The sequence below is a fragment of the Oncorhynchus mykiss genome, chromosome 2, assembly GCF_057628025.1.
Source record: "Oncorhynchus mykiss isolate SJ-2025 chromosome 2, ASM5762802v1, whole genome shotgun sequence".
Taxonomy (NCBI): Eukaryota; Metazoa; Chordata; class Actinopteri; order Salmoniformes; family Salmonidae; genus Oncorhynchus; species Oncorhynchus mykiss.
In genome coordinates, this window is record NC_143023.1 from 96,377,354 (window position 1) to 96,397,007 (window position 19,654).

At 42.0% G+C, this 19,654-nt stretch overlaps 1 protein-coding gene across 1 annotated transcript in view; it reads right to left on the reverse strand.

Annotated features, from left to right (window-relative positions):
• The window catches only part of LOC110502500 (solute carrier organic anion transporter family member 1C1-like), a 47,256-nt gene that overhangs the window by 22,654 nt on the left and 4,948 nt on the right, over nt 1-19,654 (reverse strand). The window contains exons 2-8 of the mRNA XM_036960073.2: nt 9,002-9,143; nt 6,267-6,399; nt 5,314-5,435; nt 4,630-4,776; nt 4,387-4,485; nt 3,740-3,994; nt 2,935-3,099 (exon numbers count right to left, since the gene is read on the reverse strand). Coding sequence (XP_036815968.1) covers nt 2,935-3,099; nt 3,740-3,994; nt 4,387-4,485; nt 4,630-4,776; nt 5,314-5,435; nt 6,267-6,399; nt 9,002-9,143 — 1,063 coding nt within the window. The remainder of the gene's footprint in view (nt 1-2,934; nt 3,100-3,739; nt 3,995-4,386; nt 4,486-4,629; nt 4,777-5,313; nt 5,436-6,266; nt 6,400-9,001; nt 9,144-19,654) is intronic.

The window sequence follows — 19,654 nt, forward strand, 5'->3', positions numbered from 1 at the left end:
ACGTTTTCAGGCTCACAATGGGCTGGGCAACATGTGTGGAATTACAGAAAATTAGCTGTAAAAACGGCAACAACAAAAAATGTGTGGAATTACAGGAAATTAGCTGTAAAAACGGCAACAACAAAAAATGTGTGGAATTACAGGAAATTAGCTGTAAAAACGGCAACAACAAAAAATGTGTGGAATTACAGGAAATTAGCTGTAAAAACGGCAACAACAAAAGATGTGTGGAATTACAGGAAATTAGCTGTAAAAACGGCAACAACAAAAAATGCCCCTAAATGTCCCCATGGCAAAATATGTGGAATTGTTGAAAAATGGCAGCATTTTCTCTGTGCCCAATGGCAAAGTGTAGAATTGCACGAAATTAACTCTAAATCAAAATCAAAAATCTCTCCACCTTCAAGAGGGGGGCCACTAAAATGTTTTGCCAGCATGGTGGTGAGGGGTCCCCCCCAAAAGTTTAGAGCCGGGCTTGTCTATAGCCATTTTACAGGGAAAGATCTAGCACAATCCACTCTTCCTAGCTGGGATGGTGATTATGCCTGCAATACAATACTAACCTGACAACTCACAATAAATGATTCCGTTACTCTGTTGTTCGCTACATACTTTAGTCTGAAGTCGTTTGTGGTGAAGAGGGGCAAGAGAGGTGTTGTACAAAACAAATTCATCATCGATTGGATCATCTCTAACCCATCCGAGTATCAAAGCCAATGACGAACTTTCAAACCGGCGGTTTGCCCACGTGTGTTCTGAATCTGGACCAATCAGACAGCCCCAAAAATGTGTTCGCATTCGTTGAAGGGTCGGGGAGGTACTCAGATCCAGACTCATTGCAGAGAACAAAACTAATGTCCGTGGGTGCAGTGTAACATTTGGCAGGAGCAAGGAGTCTGGGTAGCCAGGCACGTACAATACAGACATCACAAGACAAAAGGGATCTTTCTCAATTATCATCTTTGTCTCATCACCTCCTCCTCATAATGATCTTCTCCTCCAATATGGTTGAGAAGCGGGCAAGGAGATAGGATGTGGCGAGTCACAGAAAGACGAATTGAGAAAGGACCCAGGTTCTTACAGAGGGGGAGGAAACTGTATTGGGAATCACTCACTGGGTTTTACAGTGAGGCAGAGATGCGACTGTATCTAGCGCAATCCTTCTTCCCAGAAGAGATCAAAGGAAGGAATAGCCTCATTCATATCAAAGTCGTTCATCCATATTTCATGTGAAGTGGTCATGAGAGATGAAACTGTCTTTGATGGTTGAAAGGACAGGGGGAATGCTGAATGTATTTGTGGCTGAGCCCCCAACCTCCTCTCCACTCCCTACTAAACCACTCTTCTCTAATTGAGTACAGAATAAAAGCATATTATTATTATTATTATTATTATTATGTGGTCATCAACAGCACTTTAAATATAATTTAACTTGAATATAATTTAATATCAAGACCGGCTATTTATTATTTACATTATTCAATATTATTTTCTATTAATTTCAAGTCTCTCGCTTTTATCGAGTCCCGTCTCATCATGTCAGTGTTTATTACAGAGAAGTCAGAGTCCGTCTTCTCATGTCAGTGTTTATTACAGAGAAGTCAGAGTCCGTCTTCTCATGTCAGTGTTTATTACAGAGAAGTCAGAGTTCGTCTTCTCATGTCAGTGTTTATCACAGAGAAGTCAGAGTCCGTCTTCTCATGTCAGTGCTTAATTACAGAGAAGTCCGAGTTCGTCTTCTCATGTCAGTGTTTATTACAGAGAAGTCAGAGTCCGTCTTCTCATGTCAGTGTTTATTACAGAGAAGTCAGAGTCCGTCTCATCATGTCAGTGTTTATTACAGAGAAGTCAGAGTCCGTCTTCTCATGTCAGTGTTTATTACAGAGAAATCAGAGTCCGTCTCATCATGTCAGTGTTTATTACAGAGAAGTCAGAGTCCGTCTTCTCATGTCAGTGTTTATTACAGAGAAGTCAGAGTCCGTCTCATCATGTCAGTGTTTATTACAGAGAAGTCAGAGTCCGTCTTCTCATGTCAGTGTTTATTACAGAGAAGTCAGAGTCCGTCTTCTCATGTCAGTGTTTATTACAGAGAAGTCAGAGTCCGTCTTCTCATGTCAGTGTTTATTACAGAGAAGTCAGAGTCCGTCTCATCATGTCAGTGTTTATTACAGAGAAGTCAGAGTCCGTCTCATCATGTCAGTGTTTATTACAGAGAAGTCAGAGTCCGTCTCATCATGTCAGTGTTTATTACAGAGAAGTCAGAGTCCGTCTTCGCATGTCAGTGTTTATTACAGAGAAGTCAGAGTCCGTCTCATCATGTCAGTGTTTATTACAGAGAAGTCAGAGTCCGTCTCATCATGTCAGTGTTTATTACAGAGAAGTCAGAGTCCGTCTCATCATGTCAGTGTTTATTACAGAGAAGTCAGAGTCCGTCTCATCATGTCAGTGTTTATTACAGAGAAGTCAGAGTCCGTCTCATCATGTCAGTGTTTATTACAGAGAAGTCAGAGTCCGTCTCATCATGTCAGTGTTTATTACAGAGAAGTCAGAGTCCGTCTCATCATGTCAGTGTTTATTACAGAGAAGTCAGAGTCCGTCTCATCATGTCAGTGTTTATTACAGAGAAGTCAGAGTCCGTCTCATCATGTCAGTGTTTATTACAGAGAAGTCAGAGTCCGTCTCATCATGTCAGTGTTTATTACAGAGAAGTCAGAGCTATCTTTTGAGCAGCTGTCTGTTTTTTTGTGTGAAAGAACCATACTGCCATGGAAATATGGCTAAAAGACAGAACATGAAACTCTCCAGACAAAACCAGCTAACTGAAGAAAAAAAAAATATATTACACCAATACACAATATTAGCAATGTTATTTTTGATGATGTATGATTTTAAAGACACATTAAACACATGATCATAAAACGACGCAGCACTCACCCATTAGGAAGTTGGCTTTTGATGCTGACTTTCCGTAATGTTGCTCAATGTATTTGGGCTTGTAGGTTACCATGCCGATGAGAGAGTTGAATTGAATAATAGTCACGCAGAGGTAGGTTATATAGACTGGACTTCCCAGTAGGCTCTTCAATGTTGGAACAAATTCTGTGAAAATACAACAACAAACAACAGCGATTATTGTTCCTTGTTTCGTACGGGTTTGGCCGTCATTTTAAATGAGAATTTGTTCTTAACTGACTTGCCTTGTTAAATAAAGGTAAAAAAAAATAGATAATGTACCATTCACCTCCGTATAAAACTGCATTGACATACAGATGGAAAGAGAATGAATAATGCTATTAGAGACGACCATATCTACTTCTTCAGAGGGCTCAGATAGTCCAGAGTGTACTCTCTGAGCCCTCTGAAGTAGAGCCCTCTTAGAAAAAAAGTGTTTTTATCTAGAACCTAGGTTTCTTTGGCTGTGCCCATAGGAGAACCCTTTGTAGAACCCTTTTTGGATTCCAGGTAGAACCCCTTACACTTTTGGGTTCTACACGGAACCCAAAAGGGTTCTACCTAGAACATAAAATGGTTCTTCAGAGGGTTCTCCCATGGGCACAGCCAAAGAAACCTTCCGGAACACGTTTTTATGTTCAAGGGTGTAGTAGATCCTCTCCAATGTGTTACTGTATCCCCAAACTAATTTTACCCTGCCTGAAGTACACACTCATCTGATCATTAGGCCTGTACTCTATGTTGTTATGGGTCTTCTCAAAAGCCAGGCCAGGGGATATTAAGGTACCTTTAGCCATTTGATGGAAGTTGGCTGGTTCCTCTGGTCTAAACTTATGTTCCATGGCTGAGGGAGAGTCCTTGATGAACCGGGTCTGTTCTGGGGTGAAGTTGGCATTAAGTTGCTTATCCACGGGAATAGGCAACGACTTGGGCAGGAACCAGAAGGGTACAGCAGACATGAGGGTGATAGCCCCGGCTATGAGGTACCCCAGCCACCACGCCCCCACCCAGCGGGCATCGCCTGGGGTGATGGTGATAGTCTCTGGAGAAGGACAGGTGTATTAGGATCATATAACTAACAGGGTTGGGCTCAAAGCCATTTAGGATTCAGTTAAATCAGTATGTGAACAGAGAACAATCCAGGGTTTCCTATTCTCAGTCCTGAGTTGGTTAATTAGCTGTGTAGTGCCGGGGGGGGGGGGGGGGCTGCTATAGAGCATAGTGCTTGCAACACCAAAGGTCGTGAGTTCGATTCCCGCTGGGGCGTGACTGTAAGTATAGACGCGTGACTGTAAGTTGCTCTGGATAAAAGCGTCTGCAGTAACAGCACCATGAGTATATAGCAACTGAACTGGATTTATGTCATTACGTAATGACACCACCGTGGCTGTATATACGACGCCAGTAATATGGTAGTTGTCTGAATCGACTCACCCATGTTCACGTATCCTATGTCAACGTATATCTTGGCACACAAGGATCCTAGTAAGTAGCCAAAGACGGGACCTATGATTGATATGGTCTGGACACAGCCTGAAACATTCAAACATAGAAAAGACACAAACTTAATTTAGCGACATGATAGATGACCTATCCTACTTTAAACAAATGTTTCTGAAAGTTATAATGAATATACGTTTTCTTTTTTTGTGAGACGGAAAAAACATGTTATCTTACTAATGTAAAGGGCTGCATTCTCAGACCTGGCGTAGTCGTCTATATAGGAGATTCCCAGCGGATGTACAGGAGTCTCTCCTATCCCTCTTAACACATTACCCAGGAACACATAGATCCACATAGACACACTGGACTCTTGCTCACAGCCTGTCATTTAGAAGAAAGAAAGAAAAAACATGCTTAAATACAGCATTAGATGCAACAATATCATAGTAGAATTTAATGATTTAATGGATGAAAAACTGCCGGTCACAATTCCCTCCTTACCCCTCCCGTTGGTCTTAACCTATCGATGTTCTAGTATCCTGGACATCACCCAGTCTGAATTCCCTCCTTACCCCTCCCGTTGGTCTTAACCTATCGATGTTCTAGTATCCTGGACATCAGCCAGTCTGAATTCCCTCCTTACCCCTCCCGTTGGTCTTAACCTATCAATGTTCTAGTATCCTGGACATCAGCCGGTCTGAATTCCTTCCGTACAACCTCCCATTGGCCCTAACCCTTCAATGTTAGAAAATATGTAGGGTCTGAGTAGATATAAGCAGTGTAGTGTTGGAGCTCCCACTATATTACTTCTTCCATCTTACAGATCTATAAACAGTGAAGAGTTAGGGTCAAGGGGAGGTGGTAGGGATTGAATTTGTACTGCATGTCTGTGTATATGGTTAAGTTACCATGTCTTACCTACAGACGGCAGTATAGAGGCCTTGTCACCTGCCTGTGTGGACTCAGCTGAGCTTGCTGGACATGGACCGAAGGTAGTGGTTGAATTCATGGACCCTCTAACTGACGATTGGAACTTATAGCTGAGTACAAAATACCAATGTGACTGTTAGGCTAGGCGGGTAAAGCATTCATTAGGTGTCATTAGATTTAAACGTGTAATTCCTCAACAAATAAAATAATCTAAACATTCATTTAAAAAAAAGGAAAGCAGTATATTGGCCATAATTGTTTATTCATTGTGTAACTCTGTGTTGTCTGTTCACACTGCTATGCTTTATCTTGGTCAGGTCGCAGTTGTAAATGAGAACTTGTTCTCAACTAGCCTACCTGGTTAAATAAAGGTGTTCTCAACTAGCCTACCTGGTTAAATAAAGGTGTTCTCAACTGGTCTACCTGGTTAAATAAAGGTGTTCTCAACTACCCTACCTGGTTAAATAAAGGTGTTCTCAACTAGCCTACCTGGTTAAATAAAGGTGTTCTCAACTAGCCTACCTGGTTAAATAAAGGTGTTCTCAACTGGTCTACCTGGTTAAATAAAGGTGTTCTCAACTAGCCTACCTGGTTAAATAAAGGTGAAATAAAATATAAAATAAAATAAATACAAATTGCTACCCTTGATTAGTTATCCAACCCACGTCATGGTAATGTTACTGTCATGGTAATGTTACTGTCATGGTAATGTTACTGTCATGGTAATGTTCCTGTCACGTCTACTCGACTCCCAGCGTCTACAGCACAGTTACTTTGTCAGTGACGATAAATCTTTGTGCAACATGTTAACCTAAATTTAAGATTAAACTACTATCTCACTGTAAAAACACAACTGAAATGTGAGCCACCCTGCAAAACACAGGGAGGTCAATACATTCTCATGTTCCGACGACAAGTTGTGCACTCGTCTTACTACTCACCGTCCTAAAATAAAATGAGGCATGGCGATGAGGAACGTCCCAAACGACATCAGGACACATCCGATCGCTATGATCTTAGGTCGGTGAAGCTTGGCACCAAAATAACTCACAAAGGCGATCACCAATAGGTTACCTACAATACAGGGATGAGGGGAAGGGGTGGGGAAGGAGATATGGTTGGGCCCATTTGACAGTTACAGGTGGTCACACTTTCAGAACGGCAACACTATTGGTCAAGAGACGTTTACATCTGAACCACAGATGTGATTCTGTTTTTATACCAGAGAAAATGTAGAGCGTCAGGATGTTATTCTGATATGACTCTATGATGGTCATTTAGCAGACACTTTTATCCAAAAGTGCTTACGAAACTATCAACATTGACAACGGCACATATAGTGTACCAAAAGCTGAAAGGAGAGCCTCACACTCTAGGAGCTCAGATGCAATAATTTAATAGCCAACGTTTGGACAGACACGCTGTCTTCATCAGGTTATAATACAACTCTGATGTTAATCAATCACCTATATGCTCTAACACAGTGAGCCAAAGGATCCAGCATGTGGACATATGATCTCTGCTTTAACAAAGAAGCCCTACTTTTGATGCAATTGTCAACGGAAAACGTACATCGCCAATAGAAACCCCAGCGACTGGCACTACAGACCAGGGTCATATGCTGACAATAAGAGCACTAGTGTAGCAGCATTCAACACCACTGATGCCTTGTAGAAACTACAGGGCTAGAATGAACATAGGATAGGTATTAGCTCCATTAGCTCTTGAGGTTGTATTACACCACCCACCATTGATTACAAGAAGCCACATTTGTTCAAAGGGAAGCTCATGAATTGGCATATAGTGTGTTGGTCCTACGATGACACGCACGGGAAGACGTAATCGTGGCTCATCCAACTGATGCACCCTAACATTTCCGTGAAACATACAGCATGAATAGCTAAGTCGGTAGAAGAAGAAGAGAAGGAGGAAGAAGAAGAAGAGGAGGAGGAAGAAGATAGAAGGAGGAAGAAGAAGAAGAAGAGGAGGAAGAAGAAGAAGAGGAGGAAGAAGAAGAAGAGGAGGAAGAAGAAGAAGAGAAGGAGGAAGAAGATAGAAGAGAAGGAGGAAGAAGAAGAAGAAGATAAGGAGGAAGAAGAAGAGGAGGAAGAAGAAGAAGAAGAGAAGGAGGAAGAAGAAGAGGAGGAAGAAGAAGAAGAGGAGGAGGAAGAAGATAGAAGGAGGAAGAAGAAGAAGAAGAGGAGGAAGAAGAAGAAGAGGAGGAAGAAGAAGAAGAAGAAGAAGAGAAGGAGGAAGAAGAAGAGGAGGAAGAAGAAGAAGAGGAGGAGGAAGAAGATAGAAGGAGGAAGAAGAAGAAGAGGAGGAGGAAGAAGAAGAAGAGGAGGAAGAAGAAGAAGAAGAAGAAGAGAAGGAGGAAGAAGAAGAGGAGGAAGAAGAAGAAGAAGAGGAGGAGGAAGAAGAAGAAGAGGAGGAGGAAGAAGATAGAAGGAGGAAGAAGAAGAAGAGGAGGAGGAAGAAGATAGAAGGAGGAAGAAGAAGAAGAAGAGGAGGAGGAAGAAGAAGAAGAGGAGGAGGAAGAAGATAGAAGGAGGAAGAAGAAGAAGAAGAGGAGGAAGAAGAAGAAGAGGAGGAAGAAGAAGAAGAGGGGGAAGAAGAAGAAGAAGAAGAGAAGGAGGAAGAAGAAGAAGAAGAAGAGAAGGAGGAAGAAGAAGAAGAGAAGAAGGTAGAAGAAGAAGAGAAGGAGGAAGAAGAAGAGAAGGAGGAAGAAGAAGAAGAGGAGGAGGAAGAAGATAGAAGGAGGAAGAAGAAGAAGAAGAGGAGGAAGAAGAAGAAGAGGAGGAAGAAGAAGAAGAGGAGGAAGAAGAAGAAGAGGAGGAGGAAGAAGATAGAAGGAGGAAGAAGAAGAAGAGGAGGAGGAAGAAGAAGAAGAGAAGGAGGAAGAAGAAGAAGAGGAGGAGGAAGAAGAAGAAGAGGAGGAGGAAGAAGATAGAAGGAGGAAGAAGAAGAAGAAGAAGAAGGAAGAAGAAGAAGAGGGGGAAGAAGAAGAAGAAGAAGAGAAGGAGGAAGAAGAAGAAGAAGAAGAGAAGGAGGAAGAAGAAGAAGAGAAGAAGGTAGAAGAAGAAGAGAAGGAGGAAGAAGAAGAGAAGGAGGAAGAAGGTAGAAGAGGAAGAGAAGGAGGAAGAAGAAGAAGAAGAAGAGAAGGAGGAAGAAGAAGAAGAGGAGGAGGAAGAAGAAGAAGAGGAGGAGGAAGAAGATAGAAGGAGGAAGAAGAAGAAGAAGAAGGAAGAAGAAGAAGAGGAGGAAGAAGAAGAAGAAGAAGAGAAGGAGGAAGAAGAAGAAGAAGAAGAAGAGAAGGAGGAAGAAGAAGAAGAGAAGAAGGTAGAAGAAGAAGAGAAGGAGGAAGAAGGTAGAAGAGGAAGAGAAGGAGGAAGAAGAAGAAGAAGAAGAGAAGGAGGAAGAAGGAAGAAGAAGAAGAGAAGGAAGAAGAAGAAGAGGAGGAAGAAGAAGAAGAAGAAGAAGAGAAGGAGGAAGAAGAAGAAGAAGAAGAGAAGGAGGAAGAAGAAGAAGAGAAGAAGGTAGAAGAAGAAGAGAAGGAGGAAGAAGGTAGAAGAGGAAGAGAAGGCGGAAGAAGGAAGAAGAAGAAGAAACACAAACGCATAGCTAGGTAGAGAAGCAAACAAAACATGTACTGTAGATATGCGGGTACAGTATTTACCTATTTCAAAGCTCCCGTCGATAACACCTATCAAATAACTTGGGATATCAAATCTCCTCTCCAGCTGGGTTATCGTACTTTTCATGTAACTCCCAGACAAGGCCTTAGAGAAGTAGGCAAAGGACAGGGCAGCCAGGAACATCTAAAGAGATGGAGAAGAAGAAGAGAGAGAGAAAAAGAGGTCAACAAAATAAAAAATATATATATTACAACAAAATCAGACTAATAAGTGCCTGGTCTAAGAATGCCGAGTCCTAGCTCGTTGTTGATCTCCGTAGGCAGTCTTCACAAAAACAGGATTAAAAGAGGTCTTCAATCTCATGAGTCATAATCTCATGACTCTGACATATTCAGCCTCATGGCAATAACTCAGGACAGTTAATGGGAAACAGGTGAGTGTCAGCATCAGTCTCCGGACTACATTGTTAGGGATGAAAATTGATCGGGATGAAAATAGCCCTGCAGTGTTGTCATCAGTGAGATCCTTTCTTCAAAAGGCAGAGTTGGACACAAAGACTTCACCTCAGATAGACCAGGACATTTCTATTTCGGTCCATCAGAGAAGAAGCACAAAGACACTCATCTGAGTTATCAGTGGTTCAGTATGGCATACATCATTCATATTTCTATTCAAATATTTTCAACAGTAGCAACTTGACCTCAGATGTACTGTGTTTCTCTGAACGCTGAAGATATGACACTGGCCTTGCGATGCAGAGATTCTGCTTCTGGGAAAATGTTTCCGGCAAAGTCGTAACTGAGACGTCACTTGAAATGATTTCCATGCCATTAATTTATGCTTTCATCAATGTCATTAACATACAGTATGTTGTCATCAACTTATGTTGATTCCTTAGCTTTTTACAATAAGACCTTTCTAAGTTCGGCCTGTGACAAATTACATTTCAGCAACAGTCTTCCTGGGAACGAGGCCAGTTCATTCATTCATTCATTTATTTATTCAATCATTCACATAGATAACGGAGAAGCTGTTTACAGATCCAGCAACACCTCAGATACCATTAGTCTGATGGGTCTAAATTGGTTGAATGAATGTATTAATTTCAAATCCAACACACACAACCGATCATTTAACATTTTCCTCACACTAGTCCATCTCAGTCAGTCAGCCAAAATTGGAATGATGCGGGTGGATTTTAGAATACGGTCGTTACATCACTGAGTAATTAGGCTTGGTGGGTTGGGCATGAGGGGACTTCAGTAGAATAGAATAGCCCCTTTGTTTCTGTAAAACGTTCAGCACCAAACTGGGTCACAGTTCAGAACAACACGATAGCTCATCATCGCCTCGCCCCATTGTTTTCCATTGAGGCTGTGTTTTATTCTGATCTTTGTTCCCCCCCCCCGCTAATTGGTCTTTTGACTAATCAGATCAGCTCTGAAAAATATCTGATGCAGCTTTCAGCTGAATACACGTAGGAGCTACAACATAAGGTACTGGGTTCTGCTGTCAAGGTATAGGGGTCCCCCACATTATGTCTCCAAGGCTGTGTTAACACAGGAAGCCCAATTATTATATTTTTTACCACTAATTGGGTCATTTGACCGATCCCAGATATTTTCACCAATCTTTTTCAGAGCTGATCTGATTGGTCCAAATACAATTTAGTGAATAAATTATCCGAATTGGGCTGACTGTGTAAATGCAGTTTTACGCCAGAACATAGGCCAGACCTGGATTCAAATTATTGGAAATCTTGAAAATAATTTTGAGCGTTTGCTTTAGCCTTCCTGGTAGTGCCAGATGGGCAGGATTTTCTCATACATCTATTCTATTAATTCCAGTGCACCAGGCAAACTCAATCAAGCCTCAATCGAGTATTTGAAATGATTCCGAATAGTATTTGAACCCAGGTGTGACAGAGTCCATGGGGAGACTTCCTGAGAAAGGTTTTCACCATGTATAAAAAGTCCAGATTTCCTGAATCCCACAAACTGAATTCCTAGGAGCTGTGATTTAGCTCATGTTATACGTATGTCTGTGTGGCAACCCTGTGTGACTGGCTAGAATACTTGCACATGACCCTACCTTGATCTGGGGTCAAAGTAATACACTCAGGAAACTAACTTCCAGAACACAGCAGGCCTCAGCATCATAAATTAACATTTCACTTACATAAATCTTGAAATTAATTGTTTGTACTTTTAATAATGTAAAAAAAATTAAAGTTTCTGAATCTCTTTTCTACTCCATGAAATCGTGTCCTACTTAATGGAACACCGATTTGACAGTTGTAAGAGTTAAAATGTAAAATACTGAAAATGAGGATAAAAGTACATATATAAAATAAATTAAAAGGAAACAAAGTGAGTCTACAAGCTCAATCAGAGTACATCCCAAATACACTGAGAAACCGTGAGTCTACAAGCTCAATCAGAGTACATCCCAAATACACTGAGAAACCGTGAGTCTACAAGCTCAATCAGAGTACATCCAAAAATACACTGAGAAACCGTGAGTCTACAAGCTCAATCAGAGTACATCCCAAATACACTGAGAAACCGTGAGTCTACAAGCTCAATCAGAGTACATCCCAAATACACTGAGAAACCGTGAGTCTACAAGCTCAATCAGAGTACATCCAAAAATACGTCCTGTTCGAAAAAGTTGTCAAAAAACAGAAACCAAACTTGCTAATTTTATTTTGCAACGTCTATTGTAGGATCATTCAACGAAATGAGTCCCTTTTTTGTCCCTTTGATATTCTAAGTAGAAATTGTCCAACAATATTGTACTTAAAAGCACGCTATATTAAATGAAGGGCCCTTTAATATGTACCACATGGACAATTCTATAAATCAGATTTCCTATATGACTTCTACCTCCCCATTGGGCACACCAAGATCAATGAGATTACAACCGATAATCACCCACTCAAAAAGACAGCCACACGTTATTTTTTTAAATCTATTTATGTGTCATCACTATGCTTTCAAACACCTAAAAGCACAACCCAAATTCCAAAAGAAAAACAATGTCACATTTCTGGTTTAGTTGAATTCTGGGTTGAATTGAAACTATAGCTGTTGTATGCTCACATTTCGTTTGCCCCGTTAAAAAACCTACCCTTTGGAATTACTTTGATAGCAACAGTGAATCTATTTAGTTTTTAAGTGGAGACCTCTCAATAAGCATTCTCACGACAGTGCATTGGTTATAGACAGTGACAAATATCATAGCTAAGCAGGGCTGGACTTTTGTCTGATAGAGGATATAATTTCAACATATTTTATACAAGGTTTGTTTATGTTAATTTTCTTTTTTTACATAATGACATAATCTTGTGTTTGATATTTTAACATCAAAACGACAGTTTACGTTGATTCACTTTTTTTTAAACCAATGTATTTTCCACGTAGATTCCACGTCAACATACGTTGTAACAAAGTTTTTTCCAGTGGGTCGGTGTGTAACAGTATAACTTTAGACTGTCCCCTCGCCAAAACCCGGGTGCGAACCAGGGACCCTCTGCACACATCAACAACAGTCACCCACGAAGCATCGTTACCCATCGCTCCACAAAAGCCGCAGCCCTTGCAGAGCAAGGGGAACTACTACTTCAAGGTCTCAGAGCAAGTGATGTCACTGATTGAAACGCTATTTAGCGCGCACCACCGCTGACTAGCTAGCCGTTTCACATCCGTTACATGTGCACCAAAATCTCTCCAAGTTTTCACCATCATTGTAACATTTTCACCATCATAAATACAGTTATTTTGTTGCTTTGACAAAGTCATTTCTCAAGATTATAATTGTGATTAGTGATTCATTTTAAGGTCAAATCTAAGCTGAGCTGGTCGAGCATAGCACGTCAACCTTGCTACCCACAGACCGATGAGATTTTTTTTTTTTTTTACAATATAATTTGAGGGTTAAAGCTTGCATTCAACTGCCACTCCCTGTTACACACACCAAGCTTCCATTCCCCCTGTCACAAGGAGATGTATGGCTGATTTAAAACCTGTTGGGGCTAGGGGGGCACAAGGAGATGTATGGCTGATTTAAAACCTGTTGGGGCTAGGGGGGCACAAGGAGATGTATGGCTGATTTAAAACCTGTTGGGGCTAGAGGGGCACAAGGAGATGTATGGCTGATTTAAGAAGAAATCATCAACCCTGTTACTTTATCTGGTACTTAATAGGCACTTACTATAGTCATTTAACCTCTTGAAATGGGAAAGCATATATTTTTATGAAGTTGAATATGTGCTCTTCATGAAAGAAGAAACAATTATTTAATTCATGGATTTTTCCAGTAAATTACAATACCCAAAAGAGAATAATTTAATGGAATAACCCTGTAGCTGATGTGGCACTGGTGAGTAGTTAGCTGTGTGCGCAGTGCAGTAGTAGGGTCCATCGCACAGGACCTAGAAGTACTGTAGCCCAAGACATAGAAACGCCTGGGCTTTTCTGGGTCACTGGTGTTGACGGTGCTGCTTGACATATGCCATTTAGCAGAAGCTTTTAGCAACTTACTTTTTTTCGTATGGGTGGCCATTGGACCCACCATCCTGGCGTTGCATCAGGCTCTCACAAACTGAGCAACACAGGACCATGAAGGTCCCTTGTTTGAGCCCAGATCAGGACAAGGACAGGCCCTAAACTCTGTTACAGTAAGTCACTTGCTGCTGAGGGCTACCTCACTCATTTTACAGATGCAGTGCTTGTTTATACACTGTGTAAAGCTAATGCACGGTAAAGTCGTCATCTGCTGCACTAATCATATACCAAGACAACTACTGTACACACACAGTACACAAGCTACTGGCAAACAGTACACAGACATACAAACAGTCTCTCTCTCTCTCTCTCTCTCTCACACACACACACACACACACACACACACACACACACACACACACACACACACACACACACACACACACACACACACACACACACACACACACACACACAGCAGCCCTGGGTCAGGACATTTTTTTCCCACTTTATAATACCCTGCAGGGTATGGGGGAGGGAGGGGGGTTGCAGTTCAAAGGGCACTAAGGGCTAAGTGTTGAGGGCCCATAGTGAGCATTTCTCCTTTGCTAAGATAATCCATCCACCTGACAGGTGTTGCATTTCAAGTAGCTGAATAAACAGCATAATCATTACATAGGTGCACCATGTGCTGGGGAAAATAAAAGGCCACTATAAAATGTGCAGTTTTTGAGACACACAACACAATGCCACAGATATCTCAATTTACATGCTGACTGCAGGAATGTCCACCAGAGCTGTACAGGCTGATCACCTTTGGGAGACGTGTCGCGCTGCATGAGGCAAATGGTGGTCACATCAGATAATGACTGGGTTTTATGATCCATGTCCTTACCTTTTATTTTAAGAGATATCTGTGACCAACAGATGCATATCTGTATTCCCAGTCATGTGAATTACATAGATTAGGGCCTAATACATTTATTTTCCTTATATGAACTGCAACTCAATAAAAATCTTTGAAATTGTTGCATGTTGCGTTTATATTTTTGTTCAGTATAGAAGCTTCATGTTATTTTTGTTTAGTGTAACACCTTGAATGATCATTATTAGATAATATTCACTACGTTCCACTGCAGTCAAGTTCTCTCAAGTTTCTGTTTTGCAATAATCAATTAGGGAAACCAAAGATTGTACAGTATATCATACTTTACACACTGCATACACACTGCATACACACTGTCTTACAGCACACACACACACACTGTCTTACAGCACACACACACACACTCTGTCTTACAGCACACGCACACACACTGTCTTACAGCACACACACACACATTGTCTTACAGCACACACAGACACACACACACACACACACACTGTCTTACAGCACACACACACACACACACACACACACTGTCTTACAGCACACACACACACACACACACACTGTCTTACAGCACACACACACACACACACACACACACACACACACACACACACTGTATTACAGCACACAAAGACACACACACACACACACACACACCCTGTCTTACAGCATGATATACACACTGTCTTACGGCATGATATACACACTGTCTTACGGCATGATATACACACTGTCTTACGGCATGATATACACACTGTCTTACGGCATGATCTACACACTGTCTTACAGCATGATATACACACTGTCTTACGGCATGATATACACACTGTCTTACAGCATGATATACACACTGTCTTACAGCATGATATACACACTGTCTTACAGCATGATACACACACTGTCTTACAGCATGATATACAGTACACACTGTCTTACACTGCCACTAGATTCCTGTAAGAGATGCTTTTAGTATGTTCCCTGTAAGCCAGTCAAATGACTTTCAGTCAGATGACCCCCTGCACTCGCGCTCACACACACACACACACACACACACAAATAAAACCGCATACAAACATGGTCTCTTTTTTGCTCCAAAATGCAGGTGTTTCAGCCTAGAAAATACGGAGCGTAGGTGTGGGTAATGTTCTCTAGTTGCGCCGTGATTGGCTCAGTGTTCTGTCACTCATGGGGACACTACTTCCCCGCCAAGTCTATTCGTAGAGCTCAAAAATTCAAGCTCCTTGGGTGCTGCTATAGAGTTAAATTAGAAGTGCCCATCCAAGAAGGCTCAAGATCATTGACCACTGATGATAAAATTATGTTTCATCACATTACATCTACAGTAGCCTTCATTGGACTGATCATGTCAACATCATACTTTCAAAATCTTAGCTAGCAGTCATCATCATGAATCAAGGCGACAATCTACTGGCAAATCCTTTTATAGATAAATTATAGATAAAACGTATCGTTACTTATCGGCCATTGGACATAAACATTACAAAACAGGTTGATCTTCGCAAATTCAAAAATGAATGGTTTGGAAGGAATCAATGGCTAACTGCAAGCATTGCAAAGCAATCATTGGCTTGTTATTGAGTGGAGTGTCCGTGTGGTACAAAGCTAAAGATGAAGGGTCTCTTTTCCTAGTTTAAAATTATAAACATTCAACATTGGCCATGCTTTCAATGAAGCATGATTTGTTCCGCGCTCAAAACAACTGTTTAACTCGGAACTGTGAAATCTGACTTCAGTGAGTTCAAGACAACTGGGAACTCGGGAAAAACAAGCTCCGACTGGGAAAATAAGTTTTGAACGGTCATCCAACTCGAGAACTCGGGCCTCTTTCTAGAGCTACGACTGAAGATCACTGACATCATTATGATTCATCCTTGCTTTTTTTCCTGGTTCCCAGTTGTCTTGAAAACACCATAAATCCTGATAATGCCAGACTTTGATGACAAAACTTTCCCACGATGGACCGCCGCACCACCTTCCTGTTCAAGTGAGCATGGCACAACAAGGTGAGTCCAAAAATGTCTTGTATGCTGCTGCATTAATGAAGTATTATGCCAGGGAGAAATGTATACTGTAGCCAAGAAAGTAATACTAAGTGTATGTTGTGTAATAAGCTGTTAGTAGCCCATGTGCCTCACCCTAATAATTGGGTCCCTTTTCCGCTCTTAATTTCGACTACTGTTCTGACTTGGTGGTGCACATGTAGCCTATAGCCTGTTTTAGAGAAATGTATTCATTGAATGTTGTACCTTGTCAGCTCGGGGGTTTGAACTTGCAACCTTCTGGTTACTAGTCCAACGCTCTAACAACTAGGCTACCCTGCCGCCCCTCCACTCTAATCACTAGGCTACCTGCCGCCCCTCCACTCTAACCACTAGGCTACCTGCCGCCCCTCCACTCTAACCACTAGGCTACCTGCCGCCCCTCCACTCTAACCACTAGGCTACCTGCCGCCCCTCCACTCTAACCACTAGGCTACCCTGCCGCCCCTCCACTCTAACCACTAGGCTACCTGCCGCCCCTCCACTCTAACCACTAGAATACCCTGCCGCCCCTCCACTCTAACCACTAGACTACCTGCCGCCCCTCCACTCTAACCACTAGGCTACCTGCCGCACCTCCACTCTAACCACTAGGCTACCTGCCGCCCCTCCACTCTAACCACTAGGCTACCTGCCGCCCCTCCACTCTAACCACTAGGCTACCCTGCCGCCCCTCCACTCTAACCACTAGGCTACCTGCCGCCCCTCCACTCTAACCACTAGGCTACCTGCCGCCCCTCCACTCTAACCACTACGCTACCTGCCGCCCCTCCACTCTAACCACTAGGCTACCTGCCGCCCCTCCACTCTAACCACTAGGCTACCCTGCCGCCCCTCCACTCTAACCACTAGGCTACCTGCCGCCCCTCCACTCTAACCACTAGAATACCCTGCCGCCCCTCCACTCTAACCACTAGGCTACCTGCAGCCCCTCCACTCTAACCACTAGGCTACCTGCCGCCCCACCACTCTAACCACTAGGCTACCATGCCGCCCCTCCACTCTAACCACTAGGCTACCTGCCGCCCCTCCACTCTAACCACTAGGCTACCTGCCGCCCCTCCACTCTAACCACTAGGCTACCCTGCCGCCCCTCCACTCTAACCACTAGGCTACCCTGCCGCCCCTCGCCACTCTAACCACTAGGCTACCATGCCGCCCCTCCACTCTAACCACTAGGCTACCTGCCGCCCCTCCACTCTAACCACTAGGCTACCTGCCGCCCCTCCACTCTAACCACTAGGCTACCTGCAGCCCCTCCACTCTAACCACTAGGCTACCTGCCGCCCCACCACTCTAACCACTAGGCTACCATGCCGCCCCTCCACTCTAACCACTAGGCTACCTGCCGCCCCTCCACTCTAACCACTAGGCTACCTGCCGCCCCTCCACTCTAACCACTAGGCTACCCTGCCGCCCCTCCACTCTAACCACTAGGCTACCTGCCGCCCCCCACTCTAACCACTAGGCTACCATGCCGCCCCTCCACTCTAACCACTAGGCTACCTGCCGCCCCTCCACTCTAACCACTAGGCTACCTGCCACCCTTCCACTCTAACCACTAGGCTACCCTGCCGCCTATTGAAAAGTAACCTGCCATAAAGAGTTATTTGGATGAATGACTGTCCTGATAAGAGAATCCCTTTGGGTTACAGGTAAAACCTTTTCACCAAAAGGTTAGTAATGGGGGTGTTTTCGTGGGTGAAAGGGTTTTACCTGGAAGGGAGAAGACAAAACAAGTGTTTTACCTGGAAACTAAACAGTGGAAACTAAACAGTATTTGACCTGGAAACTAACCAGTGTTTTACCTGGAAACTAAACAGTATTTTACCTGGAAACTAAACAGTGGAAACTAAACAGTATTTAACCTGGAAACTAAACAGTGTTTTTACCTGGAAACTAAACAGTGGAAACTAAACAGTATTTTACCTGGAAACTAAACAGTATTTTACCTGGAAACTAAACAGTGTTTTACCTGGAAACTAAACAGTGTTTTACCTGGAAACTAAACAGTATTTTACCTAGAAACTAAACAGTGGAAACTAAACAGTATTTTACCTGGAAACTAACCAGTGTTTTACCTGGAAACTAACCAGTGGAAACTAAACAGTATTTTACCTGGAAACTAACCAGTGTTTTACCTGGAAACTAAACAGTATTTTACCTGGAAACTAAACAGTGGAAACTAAACAGTATTTTACCTGGAAACTAACCAGTGTTTTACCTGGAAACTAAACAGTATTTTACCTGGAAACTAAACAGTGGAAACTAAACAGTGGAAACTAAACAGTGGAAACTAAACAGTATTTTACCTGGAAACTAAACAGTATTTTACCTGGAAACTAAACAGTGGAAACTAAACAGTATTTTACCTGGAAACTAAACAGTATTTAACCTGGAAACTAAACAGTGGAAACTAAACAGTATTTTACCTGGAAACTAAACAGTATTTTACCTGGAAACTAAACAGTGTTTTACCTGGAAACTAAACAGTGTTTTACCTGGAAACTAAACAGTATTTTACCTGCAAACTAAACAGTGTTTTACCTGGAAACTAAACAGTGTTTTACCTACAAACTAAACAGTATTTTACCTGGAAACTAAACAGTGTTTTACCTGGAAACTAAACAGTGTTTTACCTGGAAACTAACCAGTGTTTAACCTGGAAACTAAACAGTGGAAACTAAACAGTGTTTTACCTGGAAACTAAACAGTGTTTTACCTGGAAACTAAACAGTATTTAACCTGGAAACTAAACAGTGGAAACTAAACAGTGTTTTACCTGGAAACTAAACAGTATTTTACCTGGAAACTAAACAATATTTAACCTGGAAACTAAACAGTGGAAACTAAACAGTGTTTTACCTGGAAACTAAGCAGTATTTTACCTGGAAACTAAACAGTATTTAACCTGGAAACTAAACAGTGGAAACTAAACAGTGTTTTACCTGGAAACTAAACAGTGGAAACTAAACAGTATTTTACCTGGAAAATAAACAGTATTTTACCTGGAAACTAAACAGTGTTTTACCTGGAAACTAAACAGTGGAAACTAAACAGTATTTTACCTGGAAACTAAACAGTGTTTTACCTGGAAACTAAACAGTGTTTTACCTGGAAACTAAACAGTGGAAACTAAACAGTATTTTACCTGGAAACTAAACAGTATTTAATTAACCTGGAAACTAAACAGTGTTTTACCTGGAAACTAAACAGTGGAAACTAAACAGTATTTTA